We start from the raw sequence: 17621 nt of genomic DNA, 5'->3' as shown, positions 1-17621 counted from the left end.
AAAGCACCAACCAGGGGACCATGTTCCAAACCCATGTACAGAAGTATTTCAGGTTTGGCACCCGGTCAAATCAGACATGGTGTAGTGGAATACAGTATTTCTTGAAAAGTGTCCTTGTTATAATCAGGAATGAAACATGAAACAAGAACATTGCGTCTACTTTCCTAAGTTAGTTTTTCAAAACTTGAGTATGATTTCACATCCAAACTTTTTTAATTGCACCTTGCAGTCTGAAAAAGAAAAAATTCACAGAGGATGCTTATATTTGAACCCATTATGCATTTGAAAATTATACCTCTGCTAATTAGGATTTGATATTAAATCAAATATTGTACAGTTATTTATTTTCCTCTTTAATGAATCACTTGGGTTTACTTTTTTTTTTTCCATTCACTTGCTTTGTTTCAGATTGTGGCCAAGGAAAGAGAAGTATCTGAATGGAAAGAGAAATATGAAGAAAGCAGAAGGGAAGTGATGGAAATGAGGTAGGTTATGAACTTGTCACTAATCACACTGACAGAGAGTCTCATTTCAGCCTGTGGACAGTACACAGAGCACTATGATTGTACAACTGTTTTGGTTAGCTGAATTTGTTTTGTTATTTTTAACTGCAGGCTTTGGATTGATCCTAAACTGATACTTTGTCTTTGCTCTGTGTGGTGGGCACCCCTGTTCTGGGTAATCATTGAAAACTTCTGTGTTGCTACTCTCATTTGCATCCTCAAAATACTGAGATAAGAGAGGTCTCAATCTAGGTTAATGTAAGGGGAGAATTTCCTCCAGTTTGTGCTGCGAATTCTCACTTGGATTGCATAGTGATGTTTCTGTTGCCTGCCTGAATGAGTCTGCCTGCAGAGCTGGCAGAGGTAGGCATGTGCTAATTTAAAATTCCCTCTCCACAAATAGTTTTGCCAACAGAAGAAAGAACGTGAAGGTGTGCAGATAGGTATGAGCAGTACAGGCTCCCTCCAGGACATTAGCGTAAAAAGTTTCTTTAACAATAGAAAGCAAAAACCCAGTTGCCGGTAGCAAAATATTTCTTGCAGAGGAACTACTCTGGCCTCTTGAGTGTTGACTTTCAAGGAGATTCTACACCCTTTTCTTTGAACTGAGCTGATGATTTTCTAATTACTGCACACACTAAGCTTGATTTCAGTTAAGCAATAGTTTTCTTGGATTTTGCTGCTCCGTTTGAGAGCTGACAGAAGGATCCTGAGCTTTTCAGTTTATTCTAGTTGTATCTGTTCTATTCTATTTCTCCTTGCAAACCTGCCTCTATTACATTAAACATCTGTATACTGGAACATGACTGGTTTGACCTTCCTTCCCAGCCCAGGTCCTGCCACATGCAAGGGTGACAACAAAATCACTGTAGTGGATGAGGTGAGCGGTGTTGCTCAAAGAATTGCTATTGCTTCCCATTTAATCAGTTGAAAGTTTCAGCCTTTCTTTTTTTACAGTGGTAATACCATAAGAACGACATACAATGAGCTTGACCTGCTCATTGATCTGAATCTGAGAAAGTCATCAATTGCAAAAGAGAATGTATAAAAATATTTCATGGAGTCTTTAAAGCCTATTATTTTCTACCTTCAAACAGACAGAAAAACCAACCCCCCTCCTTAACTCGTAAATAAAAGGAAACTGTCAGATTATTTTAGCATCCTTTTAAGTAATAATTTCTGCTGTCGCTTCTGAGGCTGAATTTTCTTCAAAATCACTTCTGTTCTAGCACCAGCTTCTTCCCAAAATTAAATGTCTCAGTGGTTTAAAGCTAAAGCCAATGAGCTGCATCAAGTGGTGACCTGCATATGCAATTCCTGACTATATCCAGGAAAACTGTACTTAGGGGAGAAAGGGTAAAAGGGAACTGCGGTGCAGAACTCAGAAAACGCTAGCATGGGTGCCAGGAGTCGCACATGGCAGATTGGAATAGCGGCAGCGCAGGGCTTTGAGCCAAAGCATCTTAAGAGAAGCATCTGCAAAAGGCAAGGGCAGCCGCTTTATTTCTTTCAGAAAACCATCTCCCAGTGCCCAGCTGAGTTCTCTCACCTCTCTTGCGCTCTGCTTGGAAAGGAGACAAAACCCTGGCATAGCCCTCAAATGCATAATGAGGCAAAACAGAAAGGAGCTGCTGCAAGCAGTCAAGCCGAGGAAGCAAAACAAGGAATGAACAAAGTTAGGAATTGTGTAAGGAGCGTCTCAGCGTTCAGCACACGCTCAAGTGTGGCACTCGGTCTGTTCTCTCGAAACTGCCTGGGTGCACGCGCCTGCTGGCTGCAAATGGGCACGGACAGAGGTTGCTTATTCCTTAATGAAAGGAGAGCAGGAGGTGACACAGAGCAGCTGGCACACTGTAGATCTGTACCTTCATTCTTCCTCACAGTAATTTACTTGTGTGTCTGCACCCTCAATAAAACTCGATTTGAAAAAAACACATTATCTAAGCCAAATTTTCCACAGGCACATCCCTAGAACACATGGGTGAAAAAAAAAAATCTGACTAATATTGTCACAAAATGATAAAATATGCATGTGTGCACAAAGAAAGATTTCTCTTGGAAGATTAAATGTTGAAACAGTCCATGTGTGGTAAATTAGAGATGCAGCAGTTTTAGATATGACATGATGATAAGCAAGGAGTGAAGGGATTATCTAGAGTTGCAAGCACAAAAGCATCACTTTCCACAGAAGGAGAAGCAGTGCTCCTTTACCCAAGTCCTGCATACTCTACCTGGAATATCCCGAGTTCAGCTAAGTTTCCAGAAAAATGTCAGACCAGGCAAAATTCCCCTCCAGAGAACAGTAGCCAAGACGAGAAGTTGTAATAACTATTGAAGAGCTAAACCAGGGTGGGCCATACCATAATCCAAGGGTACAACCAGAGGCAGGCAAGAAATATTTAAATATGGTTATTTGGAGGTCTAATTGATTGGGCCTCAGTAAGGGAAGTCAAGCAGATGACCTCTGAGATCCTTTGTAGCCCTGGATTTTGGTGTTATAACTTATGAAATTGCAGGAAGTCAATAAATAGATCGAATATCTAAAATAACAAAAGTTAAGCCTATGCAGCATGTCAAGCTAGGGTTGAGATGTGCCATCACAGGGAGGAATGATGTGGCCAGCATCCTTTGGTTCTCCAGCCACAATGACCATTATGTAGGCTGCTTCACTGAAAGAGGCCTTTGACATGAATCTGGAACAAGACTTCACTTGACTGCCTTGCTTTCTAAATTGAATATTATTAAAATCAATGTGCCATTGCAGTATCCACTCCTATTGAACAGCTGCCACATGATTCATAAGGCTGGATAATGCAGAGAATGTGGTACCTACTTGAACTAGTCTAAGCTGGTAAAAAAGAAATAGATAATGTAATTCTACTTTGCTGCCAACTTCTGTGGTGCAGCCTAGGCTGGGAAGTGTTGTAACAGTGTTTAATGTCATGTTCGTTGCCCTGGGTCCTAGGCTTCATTTTCTAGGATGATAAAACTTCCTAAAGGTGCCTGGTGTTACAAGGACATGACATGGCTTTAAAATCCTTATTGCTTACACCAGGCTGTTGAGGTAATCTTCTTTGGACATGAAACCAATCCCTTCCTTTTAGGGGAAAATCCTTGTGGCTATCTTTGCTCTCAAAAGTGTCATTTATGGTTAAAGAAAAAGAAAAAAGCCAATTAAAACAAGAGGACTGAGAGCAGGGAAAGCAGCATCTGAGCAGATCCCAGTGGAGGCAGCAGCTGGAGGCACGGCGAGCCGTGCAGAGACGGGCTCTGGCCCCAGGACCGAAGATTTTTTTCTACCCGAAGCCCGCGCGAGGTCAGCGGGGTGCGCAGCTGTAAACCCCCTGCTCTGCCGAGTTCTCTGCAGCACCAGGGCAAGTGAGACGCTACTGACCTTTGGGGCAAGTGGCCTTCTCAGAGGTTTCGGGGCTCTTTTTGTGGTTCAGATTTGAGACAGGCGGTACTGGAGTTACTACATGAGTTTTTTGGGAGCTCCGCGGGTTTCCTTTCCTTACCGACTTTCATCTCAGGATTTCCCACATCCTTTCTGTAACCTCACCAACTGCAGCAGACTTCTCCAAAACGGAGCAAGTGAAAGCGAGCTAAGACTTCAAAAGAGATGTATTCAAATACCAGTGAGCTATTTGGAATATCCACTTCAGATGAAGTGTGGGGTAATTTTGTTTTTCGTCGACAGTCCTACGTGGCTCATGAATCAAAGCACAGATCAAGCTAGTCTCATTTCATTAGCTTTATTTGGCTCTGGGAAGGGATGGATCATCTTTCTAAATCACATTTAATCTGCTTATTTTGGCTAACCTCTTTTCAATAAGGAAATTCAAAGCCTACTGTAAGTATATGAAATAAAATAGTCTTAAAAGTAACATTGTGCCACCTCTGTTTCAAAACCAGATTTGGGAAATAGGACACGATGGATTTTGTGCTACAGAATTGAATATTTTGGTCTTGTTCTCTTAAGTGCTAATGGATCATTTAGTCACATTTGGAGAGTGGAAGACGAGATATATTTTGGATGAGGGCCAACTATACCCCCGTTAGGTTTACTTGCTACCAATTAGAATTTTACTTAACGGTTACATTAAAAATAAGCAAACACAAACATGGAGAAGAGGGGAGAAAGTAATGGAAAAATCAGAGTCTTTGTAACTCTTGAATTAGACCAATGTGATTATGTTTATATTTAAATAATGATTGGTAATGTACTTTGGGCGTGTTTCAAATAACAGAATTTGTTTCAAAGCAATCCCTTTTCCCTCCCCACACCTATATTGATTTACATGGAGAAATAAAAATCACGTGCAATGTTTAAACTGTCAGTTTTCTTTGTTACTCAGGTAATAAAGAGCATATAAAAGTGTGAAGGGGTGCTGTATCTCTTTTAAAATACCATAATTCAGTTCTTGAGTAGCATTATTTTCTAAGTAAGCATTAGCAATTGTGATGTTTGCCAAAAGCTTTTCTTTTTTTTTTTTTCCCTCTTATAGGAAAATAGTTTCAGAATATGAGAAGACGATTGCTCAGATGATAGGTAGGTGTTTCTACTCTGAAAGATGCTATCCTCCACTCTGATTTTCTGAAGAGAGCCTAGAAACATGGTTGAAGTCTGTGGGCTTCATTTTGATGCTAGCTACATCTGCTGACGCTGCTGGGAATTGTGAATGCATCTGAGGACACCAGCGTGTGCTGCCAGTTTGTGATGAAAAGCTAGGCTTCATTTTACAGAAAGCAGCCCCCGAGGCAGTCCAGGTAATACAGAAAGGTCAGGGCCCTTTCTTCTGCGTCAAAGCAAATTGTCCCATAGGAAACACTGAAATGCTTTGCCCAGAATTCATGGGTATCTCTGGGAGAGACTTTCAATGACCTAAAAACCCTTCAGTCATCCACTCCCAGCTGTTTAATGGGAGATACCAAACTTAGCTCGTTACAACAACAAGGATTAGCTGTGCTAAGTGCATTGGTCAGACCAAAACCTAGATTAACTCCAATCCCAGCTGAGAGATTATGAGTGGCCAATCCACCTCCCCAGTTATTTACTGACATAGGGGTCTCCTTTAAGGTCTAAATTATGTCATGTTTTGCCTCACAATAATTAGAAAAAGCCTTTGTTAACAGCGTGCCCCACAAATGAAAACCACTATGTGCAGTAGCATTTCAAACCCAAAGGTTGCAGGACTCATGTGCTTCCTTGGCGTGGGAGGTCTGGCCCCTGGGATGTGATTTTAAAGCCTCCTCATAAGATTTCCAAAGCTCTTTTTCTTAGTCTGGCTATAGAAAGCGCCAGTGGCTTGTGCTGCCCTGTCCTGCTTCAGCTCAAGCTGTCTCCCAGAAAGGCGAACGGCTGAGCGGCATCGTGGGTCTCTATGGCCAAAATTGTTGGGAAGAGCAGGAAAAGAAGCAGTGGCTGATGAGAAATCAGGACCAAGCTCATCTGGACAAGCTCGAGTAAAGCAGCAGAGAACTGTGAAATATTGTTAAAAGCCATTAGGAGTGGCCTAAGAGTTAAATCTGGGCTGTGAGATGCAGGAGAAAGGCTAGCCTAGCTAATGATGTCTGCGAGCAGGGAGGGTTATGAATCCAGCCTGTTTGCACTGTTTATTGAAAAATAAAAAGAAAAATATATTCCTCTAACTCCCCTGAGAGAACTGTCACAGAGTACAGCGTGCCAGGAGCACAACAGGCATACCTGCGTCTTTTTAACAGGGAAGGATTTTTATTACAGCTATCAACATATCATATTGTTTTGCCCCTTTTAAAATTGGCAGTCCCCTCATCTGCAGTCAGTATTGTGTGACCCCCCCCAAATTTTTTTATTTCTTTTAAATTGTTGGGGTTTTTTTAATTAATGGTTGAGTTGTGTTTACGTACGTTTGTAGTAAATTTGCTTATTTTTACCCAAAGAGAGTGGGGGGAAGTAGTTCAATGTCTGGTGCTTTTGCTGCCTTCCCGCATTTCTCAGCTGTTGGGAGACACCCCAGTCTCCTTTCAAGTGAAGGGAAAAATGGGCCTATAAATAAATTAATAAATTAATAATTTAATAATAATTACAACAACAACAACAATAATTAATAATATATTATCATAATAATATGCCTGGCTTCTTCTCTATGGTGTTATGCCTCTGTTGCCTTTTGTATGTACAACTGAGCAAATTTGCCTGTCTTCTGACATAATGTCTGTCATTCTCATCATGCAAGTGTTAAAATAGGAGCGAAACAGAGTATGCAAAGAACTTAATTCATTTTGGTTTACACTGAATATACTCTGGTATGGCTTCATCCCTCAACCTGGTCATTCATATGGACAAACAGGACCTGTCCTTTTTTCCCAAGCATATGCATATAGTTAGCAACAGAAGTTTCTTTTTGATAACAAATTCAAATTCTGTTCTTGAGAAACAGATTTTAAAAAAAAATATCAAATTGTGAGACTCCAGTGCAACAAGAAGGTATAGACTAGGGGTCCTAAGGCAAAGGCACAGCCACACATACATAGTAAATTCTGCAATTGCCATTTGCTCTTGTTGCAACGAAGTCAAGGATAATTAAAGCATCGGGCCATTGACCACTGAGGAAACAGAAAGATTTTTAAACTTCAAATTCAGAGTATCAGTCAGAGTTTTTCAAGTGATCTATGGCAAGTTTTTAAGAGCTATGGCTATCAATAATGTAATTTGCTCTCCATTTGCAAAGGAACCAAAACAACACTGACACAGAAAGCATGTGTTAATTAGAGCAGCGTGCAAATTCTGCAGCATGGTAATACGTTAAATGGGAGGCTTCCTCTCCCTGCATTTAATGTAAATTTTTGATCTAATTGTCCCACTTTCTCCTGTCATTTGTCGTTAATTACTGTCCCTTCTGATAAAGGAATTCGCTCATTCAGATGCCACGTTGTGGAGGAAAATGATTGTCTGTGTGCTATTTGCGTATACTTCACTGAACTCTTATCACAATAATGCCTTACTGCTAAAGCGAAATACGCATTTTAACAAAAGAAATGCCTGTGCTGTTTCCGTTTATGATTTAACCCTTCTGAGCTATTTATACAGCCCTGCTAGGAGGGCATTACAAGTGAACCAATTTCACAATTCCCTTTAATGAATATGCAGTGTGGTTGGTAGGTCCTGCTCAGCTTTTTATAGGTTGTCATGTGAATGTATAATGAATATGGAAAATATTCCATATTAACAATATATGATTGTGTATGTTTGCCTATAAAGGCACTGAAAACATGCATTGCGAGCAGTAATTGCCTTTGATTTCAAGGGCTGTGGAATGTCTAGGATTTGCTGTCATATACATATAGAACCCGATATTACCTGACGTAGCTTATGCACTTAGTTTCATGCCACACTCTGTACAGCCAGAGCTTGCAAGCTGTCAGCATACAGATCCCTGTTAGTGTCTCTTTGCATATTTTTTTACCGGTGCTTTAACTCTTTTTTTCCTTTTTTCTTACACTTGCCTCAGCCCCTAGCCCATTCTTGTTTATATTGAGGAGGGGGGAGAAAAAAGACCAGGCACTCCAAGCTAGCCTGCTGCTTGTGCTGCTGCTTTGCTGACTGTTGCCCAAGTTTTGCAGCTCACGACTGCGTGGCACTGGCAGCCGTATGGAACGGAGCCTGCGTAACCCTGTGTTTGCTGCACCCCACCCTACACACACCGTGATCACAGCCATCCACAGTTCCCTTCCAAAATCCCTCTCGTGGATGTCTTTTTATTGATGGATCTATAATGTTGGGTGTTTTTCTGTTAAAAATGTATCCTTATACTTGTACATTTAAATACGTAATTCAATTCTCATTATGAAAAACAAAGAGATGTTATGCTTTGTGCATTACAGGTTGTTGCATTACTTATTTTCTGCTTTCCTAACAATTCCTGATTTTCTATTTTGCTTCCGTTTTTGTTGCTTCTTGCTATTTGCTTGCAAAAACAAAACAGGCAAGCCTGGTAAGTAAAGCTTTTCACCAACTTTCACACCAGCATTTTGCATTTTTAGTTTCTTTTGCTTTTGTTCTCCGTTTGCTGCATTCCCATTAAGTAACGTAAGTAATACTGAGCTGAGCCTGAAAGCGGATCTGCTGTGGTGGTGCTCTGATTCTGTCAATTTGGATAGTGTTAGTCCTGAGCCTACTGTTGTTATTGTCGGTGAGCCATGGACAGTGTGTGTTGCAGACATGGAAGCCATTTAATTAAAATATTTTAATCGCATACCCTCATAAATATCCTTAGAAATAAGTGTAACTGCTTGATTAAGATTTGACTGGCAGACTATTATCAGCGCAGTTCCACTAAGCAGCTTTTTCATTAAAGCGAAATCATAGTCTTAGAAAATATCACACAGATCTTCCAGTCCCCCTCCAGCCAGAGGCCAGTTTCTGTTTTCTGTAGTATTTCACCACTTTGGTTTTAAATCTATCTTAACTGTTATCTGAGATTATTAGGTGCCCCTTTCCTAAAGCTCACTGGAAACTTTCCCTCTTTCCAATTTACATGTCACTCCCTTCCCCAGTATAAATTCCCGTTGTCCCCTTGCAGTCTAGTGAGGCCTCAGCTCGCTCCCCGGTCCGTGGACACCTCTAGCACGTAGTGGACGGGCGAGGAGAAAGGGAGCGCTGGCTATCACTTGCCCCTAATTCCCGTGTGCACGTTGAAGTGGGGCTGGGGATGAGCATCTGAGGAGCTGGTCCAGCCGAGGAGAGAGGAGGGCACGGAGGAGAGAGGAGGGCACCGAGGAGAGAGGAGGGCACGGAGGAGAGAGGAAGGCAGCGAGGAGAGAGGAGGGCACGGAGGAGAGAGGAGGGCACCGAGGAGAGAGGAGGGCACGGAGGAGAGAGGAAGGCAGCGAGGAGAGAGGAGGGCACGGAGGAGAGAGGAGGGCACCGCGCTGCCCTGGGGGGAGCAGGAAGGGCTCAGTAGTTGCGAGGGAGTGAGTCATGAGTTACTAACTCTCTAGATTGCCCTAGAAACAAATAAGAAGGAAGTTGCTAAAATACCGCAGACAGCAGTCTCGGAAAAAGTAAAGTTGTGACATTAAATGCATTTAAGCACCTTACGTGATCATGCAAATGGATCCCTCCCCCTGCACGGAGTTGCGACGACAGAGGTTTTGCCAAAGAACAGGATCCTGCCAGTAAGTGTTTTGGAATTAAGCTAGACAGTGTGTAATCTCCAGCACGATTAAACAAATCTTGTGCTGGAACACAAGGTGACAGCTTCTCAGATTTAGAAAAATAAATGAAGGATGACAAATGGTTTCCTCATTTTCCTTGAGACTGCAGTCATTTTGACGTTACAGATGATCAGAGTGTCTTTAAGAAGGCAAAATAAAAAAGAATGTTTATTTTTTATGAAACGTTAAATGTTAGCAAACTGTGGCATTACAGGGCTCTGGGTTTCTCAGTTCTGCCATATCAAAGGTATTTGTTCACCAGTAAAATAAAGGTGTTACAACTTCCAGCGCTGCAAACTCAGTGCAGGTCCTGAGAGTTTCTCTGGGGCTTTTGATCTTCTGCATCCCATAGAGCAAAATAACCTCAGGTCAGGCTCTGCCCCAGCCAGATGCTGTCAGGGGGCGTGCAGGGGAGCGCAGAACAGAGCCAACGTGGGCTGATGCACGACGTGGCATCGTCACTGCTCTGGGCTTAGTTAGGCTAGCAAAAATGTATGCAAGGATTGAATATGCAAAAGGAAGAGATTAATCTCAGTTTGGGAATTGACAGTATCAACTTCGACGTTTCAGAGCTGACCAGCGCTATGAAATAGTTAATACAGGTGAAGACTTCTATTCAAATAACAAGATAAACTCTTGTTTAGTTCTTTGTATTTCAAAATACAAAGGCCTGAATGAAAAGTTGTAGATTCTGAAATGCCTCGTGGTTTTTACATGGGAGAGCTTCTTACCTTATTTTAGTTTCCATCATAGACAAAGGAAAACGGTAATATAAAACTGCTATGTTTTGTGGGTTGGTTTTCATTTCAGTATCATTCAAAGTAGCCCTTAAAACATGGACACAAGAATCATGTTTTAGGATATGAAGCAAACAATGAAGCATTTTGGAAGACAATGCCAGACCTTTTCTTCTGGTGTTGTACGGGTATTCCAATTTATTACTACGTCAATTCCTTTGAAAAGTTCTCTTCCATATGGATTTGGATTCCTCTTGTTCTTGCCACCATCCCTGCCTCAAATTTAACTCTACACAGGAGAAGCTTGGAAGATGTTTTCTGCAGACCAGAGCTTAGAAAGCCTGTCTAATGTTAGATTTCCTTTCTGGCGCTTGCTACAGTAATCCTAAGAATGAGAGTTTGCAAAGCGTTGTTTTTCCGAGAGAAGAATTGGATTTGAATTCCATTAAACAAAGTGCTTTGTTTGTACAGGATTAGAAGAGATGCCAGGAGATGACAAGCATATATCAGCAATGGCAAATAATTTATTGCCAGTGCTAGTAATATGCATAAATGTCCTTTCCTTCAGCTAGTGCATCTTCAGGCAAACAAGGGAAATCCAACACCTGCCTTTTTCATGGGAACAGCTGAGTTCAGAGTGAAAGAAGTCATCAGGACAGAGATATATTCACATTTTTCCCCAACATCAACATATTTAAATGTCACTGTGTTTAGCAACCTTTTTCCAAAACAGGATTGTGTCTTCATATAAAAATGACTTTTCTGGATCCTGCAAACTTAACTAAGGCACAGTGTAGAGCACAGTATAGTAGAACTATAGATGATAGTGAAATCATGTTCTTACTACTATTACCCTTCTGAAAATCGCTTTTTTTCCCTCACCCTCTCTTCTTTCTAACAGAGGATGAACAGAGAGAGAAATCTGTCTCCCATCACACTGTTCAGCAGCTGATAGTGGAGAAGGAACAAGCTTTGGCAGATCTGAACTCAGTGGAGAAATCGCTGGCCGATCTTTTCAGGAGATACGAAAAAATGAAAGAAGTATTGGAGGGGTTTCGGAAGGTGAGTCAAGTCCCCTCCTTTAAAGAGCAAAGCTGAGCAGGCTGTCATGTATGCCAGTGCTGCTTAGCAGAAGGCGCCTCTTTGTTTCCAGTCGAATCTGATGTACTGCATTAGACTGCAGCATGCTGGGGGCAGGGAGAACGTGAATGCTCACTTGGGCTTTCGTTTTGGAATAGCTTTAAAAAGATGAAGATTTTGCACAAGAGTAACTTGTAACATACGTGACGCTGCGATTTCAATAAATGTCACGTAACTGCGGGACTTGAGCACATGTCAGGGCTGGCCTCTGGCCTGAGCATTCTGTTAAAACCCAGGACGTGAATTCCTCGGGCCAGAGGTTATGTCAAAAGTCTGCGACATAACGTCATCCTCAGATGAAGGATTGCAGCCATGTATGAAATGCAAACAGAAGAATTGTAAAGCTTTTTGCATTGTGTGATATTGCTTCAGATGGCCTCTGTGTTAGACTGCAGCCCTTAAAAAATCCTGAATGTGACTCCTGCAAATAGGTGCCTGTCCTACACTGCAGCCTCTTGGATTAAATTTAATGTAATCTTCTCATTTAAGAATGAAGAAGTGTTAAAGAAATGTGCACAGGAATATTTATCACGAGTGAAGAAGGAAGAGCAGAGGTATCAAGCACTCAAAATTCACGCCGAGGAAAAACTGGACAGGTAATTGATTGTACACATTGCTTTTCAGGAGTTCATGCTGCAGGAGGATTCCTGTGGCTGGACCTTGCGTCCCAACCCTGCTCCATCAACACGCAGAGCACAGGCTGCTCTGTGGTGGAGGTGGAATGAAATGCTGTAATGAGAATTTCTGTAATGTGCTGGTGTTTCTTCCAGCTACTGACCGTACGGAACACCTTCAACTTCTATCTTTATCAAATGTCTTCATGTTTCTATAATGTATTTTCCAGGGGAGATCAAGAAAGAAGCCATTAGCTAGGTTTATGCAGCTATGGAGGGCTGTGCTCAGGTATTTGCACCTGCAGCCAGCATTCCTGCCCCCAGAGATTTGATATTGCCCCTGTGCGGTGTCATTGCCCCATGTCAGTCAGCAGAACAGAACATGTAAGTGCTGTTCGGCTGTTTCAGTGCAGAATCAGTCAGGCGGTCTGTCCCTAGTAACACCGGTTACCTAAGCTGGATCAGCCCAACTTGTGCTGAGGGCAGCGAGGAACAGTTGCACAAAAGATCGTGCCAGATGTGCACAGATAGGAACTCCTTAAGCCACTGTTAAGGAGCAAACATCAAATTGTGGCTGAAGAGAGGCAGCTCTGGTTGATTTTTTTTTTTTAATGCTTCCATGTGATGACTGATTAAGCATTCCTAGGCATTATATTCAGGACTCATTACATTCAGGACTCATACACTCAGTCCCCTAGACCCAAGAGATGTTTCCAAAATGTCACTAGGATTGATCAGTGCCTAAAACAAAGTAAGACTTAGATTCGCTTTCCAGCTGTTGTCCCAGCTGTGAGTCCAGTCTGTAAGAACTGGAGATCAGGTTTAGAAACTGCCATAAAACGCTTCTACCTAAGTGATATTTGTGACCCCAGCACAGATATCTGAGAGAAGCATGAAGGGAGTGACATAGGCATTAAGAAAAGACTCTGCTGAGCAAGAGAGTGAGTCGTGAGAAGTCTCTAGGGACAAGTCTCAGAATAGTTTCAAAGACATGCAGAAAGTAGCCCTGCCCTCACCACCCATGTGTTCAGATGCAGTCCGTCCTTCAGTACCTGCTGTCCTTTCCTGTAGAGAGCCTGACGTGACAAAAATCTGTGTTTTTCTAGAGCCAATGCTGAAATTGCACAAGTGAGAGGCAAGGCTCAGCAAGAGCAAGCAGCGTATCAGGCCAGCCTTCGTAAAGAGCAGCTGAAAGTGGATGCATTGGAAAGAACACTGGAACAAAAGGTAAAGAGCAATTCAGCTCTGTTAACGCAGAAGTCAATGGATGACCAAAGTGAAGTGAAACGTCCCCGGAGTGGCTGCGTCCAGCTCTCCTCTGGAGCTCAGACCACAGCCAAGGTCTGCCCAGGGACCTGTCTTGCTCCTCACGTCCAGCTGGCCCGGCAGCTCCCCGGCCCCAGGGAGAGCAGCGCTGCCCAAGCCTTATAACAAAACCAGCAGCATGCAAAGGGCAGTTCGGGCAAAGGGACCCACCTGCCAGGCTTTGATCGCAGCCACCGGCCAGTGCTCGGGGCTGATTCAGACTCGGTCAAAGCTCAGCAGGCACCTAGGTACCAAGCAGGGCCCTTGGTTTGCTTTGGTTCTCAGGTTTAAGATATCTCTGTTTTAGTTCTTCTTTCAGTTTTTGTTTCCATTTTTAGTTTTAACTGAAATTCCAATGCTAGCTTACATGCCTCCACTGTTAGCGTAGACAAAATGATCAGATCCAGATCTGTACGGCTTAGGGCAAAAGTCACTGTAGGAAATCACTATTTATATTTAATGTCCTCTAGCTCAGCAGAGGAGCCTGCTTTCAGAATAGTACAGCTTGTGCTTGCTTAGAGCCCCTGGAAAGCAGCGAAAATGATGCTATAAAAGTGCAGCCTAGAAACAAATTTACGCTATGTATTATTATCGTGTGCTAGCAATGACTGCTATAAAGCTGTCTGCTTTAGTGCTAAATTGTATTTATTGAAGTCGGAGGAGCTGTATGTGGAAATGTGTACGCATATTGTTTGAATGAACTATACGTAGCTGTACTATGTATGCATATATATATCTATATAGACATATAGAGATATTCTGTTCTCAGTATTGGAGAAAACTTAATTGTCCCACACTTCTCCTGAAGGTTGGATAATTGAAAAAAAAACCCTCAGCTTAATGCAACAATATGTTTCATAATACTTAATATTGCCTTTTATTTTCCAGAATAAAGAGATAGAAGAATTAACAAAGATTTGTGATGAACTGATTGCCAAAATGGGGAAAAGCTAACTTTTAACCAAATTTCTGGACTTCGATATTGAGTGCAATATGACCATTGGCACACTGATGTCCATACATTTATGTGGACAGGTTATATTTTCACTTTTTCGTATGCACTACTGTATTTTCTTTCTAAATAAAGTTGATTTAATTGTATGCAGTACTAAGATGACTATCAGAATTTCTTGCTATTGTTTGCATTTTCATAGTATAATTCATAGCAAGTTGATCTCAAAGTTCCTGTATCAGGGAGATTGTCAAGTTCTCTAAGAAATTACAAATTGCTGATCCTAGCCTTCCCTTTGTACATGAGTTCCCATGTTGGATGTCTTTTGGATTTAATATAAACATGTATTACTTGCATGGGGACTCTTGCCTTAAGGAGTGTAAACTTTATCCGCATTTGCTGATTTGTAAAATAAAATTAAAAATGAAAAAAAATGAAAATGCATGTCACTTAAATGAAATTCTCTATTGTAAATAAATTTTTTCGTTGAAAGTTGAAGATAAGTATGGCTTTATTTGATGCACTTCACTTGCTTGCTTCATGTGCAGCGCCAGATACAGCAGCTCTCATTAATGAATTCCTTCACAGAAAGCACTTTGTGGGTCACTGCTTGGAGCACACCATGGGTCACAAGAATATACTACTTATGTGCACATATCTATGTCTATGTCTTGCTCTCTCTATAAATATATATGTGTATATATATATATTTATGCTAGATTTGGACTATTCATGTCCCAAGCATAGGCTTAATCCTCCAAAATGTTTAATACTCTGACCCTGATCCAGCAAATCCCCTAGGCAAAGGTAATGAGGCTCTTTGCACGAGGTGGAGGCTGTGACATGCGACGACGGGCTGGTGGTCCTTAAGCACAGCGATCACTGAAAGGTGAATACATTTTCTTCTTCCTGCTACTGGAAGACGTTGCCTGCAGGGTTTGTGGAGATGAAGTACGTGTGATTAGAAGCACAACCAGAATAAGCTAGATAAGTAGCATTCTCGCACACCTCTTTATCCTCTAAGTTATCCTCTGCAGAGGATTAGGTATGTAAGATAAGTATTAAGGCTTTAATAGCAAACAAACTGCTTTCTTTGGCTAATGGTGCATCTCTTGTATCTCCATGATGTGGACAGTCTTCAGCCTGGTTCTCGTCAGCTCCCTTTTTGTACCCAAAAGTAAGTCAACTCCCTTTTCTTTCCTTTCTTATTTCTTTTTCATTTCCTACTTCAGGCATGGCTGAGCCTCTTTGCTCTTCTGGGCTCTCCTGGCTTTGTTTGGTTTCAGATTATTTTGGGTATGTGGATAGCAGCACAGAATTTCATCTCTGCTGTGGAATGTAAACATAAATATGTATGCTAACAAATTTAAATGCACATGTCCCTGTGGACAGCAAGTGTGCCTCCTGCTCTGCAAGTCTGGAGTATGGTATTTTAAATATATTTCCAATTCATGCTTGCCTTTGAAAATACCATATGGTTTGAACCAAGGAAAAGAAAGAGGATCGAGTTATGGTTGTAATGTTTAAACAAACGCAGAACTCTCAAGATATACCGTTGCGCCTTCCAGCTGAAGTGATACTTTAGGAGAAAATGAAATATGGATCATAATAAGATTTTATGTGTTTACCATGCGCTTTTTCACGGTACTGTGGACCAAAGATCATGACGGAGGGGGAAAAACAATGATACGGCAACTTGTTACAATGGACTGTGCTCTGAAAATGTTACAAGAAGGTGTGGATGCAATGACAGAACATCAGATGTTCTTGGATTATTTTAAGTGCAAGTTGTAACAACTAAATAATATACGGCTGATTTTTTTTTTTTAATCTGTAAAATCAGTATCTGGACCACTTCTAAAAAAGAAAAATTGATAAGATTTGCAGAATCTTTAGATGTTTTTTTAAACCTTTTTGCAATTTTTTGCTTCCGCTTCAAACAAAATTAGAAAGCCTGCGTAGCTGATTGACAGTTTCAAATATTTTTTGTAAACTCTAAACCCTACTATTACAAGTGTTTTTTTTCCCCTCGATGCCAGGCGAAGCGCTGCAGTGTTACACCTGTGTAGGTTCTAGCGATGAAGACTGTAACAGGCAAGGAGCTCAGCAATGTCCAGGGCATTCAGATGCATGTGCCATCATTAGAGGACAAGCGAGTAAGTAGTCACAAACAGTTCAGACTCATTAAATTTTTAATAATAGAAATAAGTTATCAGGTGTTGGAAAGAGAAGAGTATATAGTAAGCTAAGGAGAAAAAGAAAGGTAAATGCTTCCTCTCAAACCCTATTAATAAATCTCAATCCTTAATTTTATTGGTTTAGCATCAATCTGATACAGAATCCCTCTGAGTATGATTTGTCAGTATGCCATCATGAGCCGTATCCACGCTATGTGAAAGCTGTAAAAAAATCATTTTAAGTATTGCCTGCTCCTTACTTAAATCTGTCACTTTTAAGCTAAATGACTTGCCTGGAAATTCGGGAGCAAAAGAAGCTAATGGGGTACTGCACTTGAGCACATTCAGAGATATTCAAGCTGCATCAGTTGCATCGAAGATAAATTACAATTATTTAACTTAAGTGGGAGCTTGTTAGTGTGCTGTAATCTGATGCAGTCGTACTCGCTTGTAAGGAACGGCCAAACCTAGTGCTGTTGCTCGGTATGGGATGCTCAGGTTCACGCGGAGGGGATGCGGGGAGGAGCGGGTGACCACGAAGAGGCAGGGCCGTGTGGTTCAATGTGGCTCTGTTTTAGGTGGCGTGATGAAGTCCTGTTCGTTCAGGTCCTTCTGCGAGCGGGCAAGGAGGGACGGATCCAGGGCGCCTGGAGTGAGCGTTCACTGCTGCTACTCAAACAACTGCAATGCAAAAAGCCTGGCTTCAAGAGTCACCACCTCCGTGAGCTACTTCTCTCTCCTCGTCTTTACGTTGCTGTGGCACCCGTTGTTGAAGCTGACATGAGGGGGGAAAAAAAAAGAGTATCCCGAAGCAACAAGTCTGCCTTCTTAGAAAGGGATGATTATATCTCCTAACCATGTTGCTCCATGTACCGTGTTTCTCGGTAGGCAAAAAGCAGTAGGCAGACCTGACAGATGATCAGATAAAAATTGTTTCATCTGCTAAATATGTCTTAACCCATATGTAAGAAACGCTGCCCTATTCTTGTTTATCATAC

At 41.6% G+C, this 17621-nt stretch overlaps 1 protein-coding gene across 1 annotated transcript in view; it reads left to right on the top strand.

The window, feature by feature from the left end:
* Positions 1–14893, top strand: part of TACC2 (transforming acidic coiled-coil containing protein 2) — a gene marked incomplete at its 5' end in the record, with an annotated part of 132698 nt that extends 117805 nt beyond the window's left edge. Inside the window, 6 exons of the mRNA XM_082309124.1 lie at positions 409–485; positions 5009–5052; positions 11337–11497; positions 12065–12171; positions 13296–13416; positions 14383–14893. Coding sequence (XP_082165250.1) covers positions 409–485; positions 5009–5052; positions 11337–11497; positions 12065–12171; positions 13296–13416; positions 14383–14448 — 576 coding nt within the window. The 3' untranslated portion in view covers positions 14449–14893. The remainder of the gene's footprint in view (positions 1–408; positions 486–5008; positions 5053–11336; positions 11498–12064; positions 12172–13295; positions 13417–14382) is intronic.
* Positions 14894–17621: the final 2728 nt, after the last annotated feature.

This window comes from Platalea leucorodia, assembly GCF_965183815.1.
Source record: "Platalea leucorodia genome assembly, chromosome: 4".
Taxonomy (NCBI): Eukaryota; Metazoa; Chordata; class Aves; order Pelecaniformes; family Threskiornithidae; genus Platalea; species Platalea leucorodia.
This window is presented reverse-complemented; position numbering and strand designations above follow the sequence as displayed.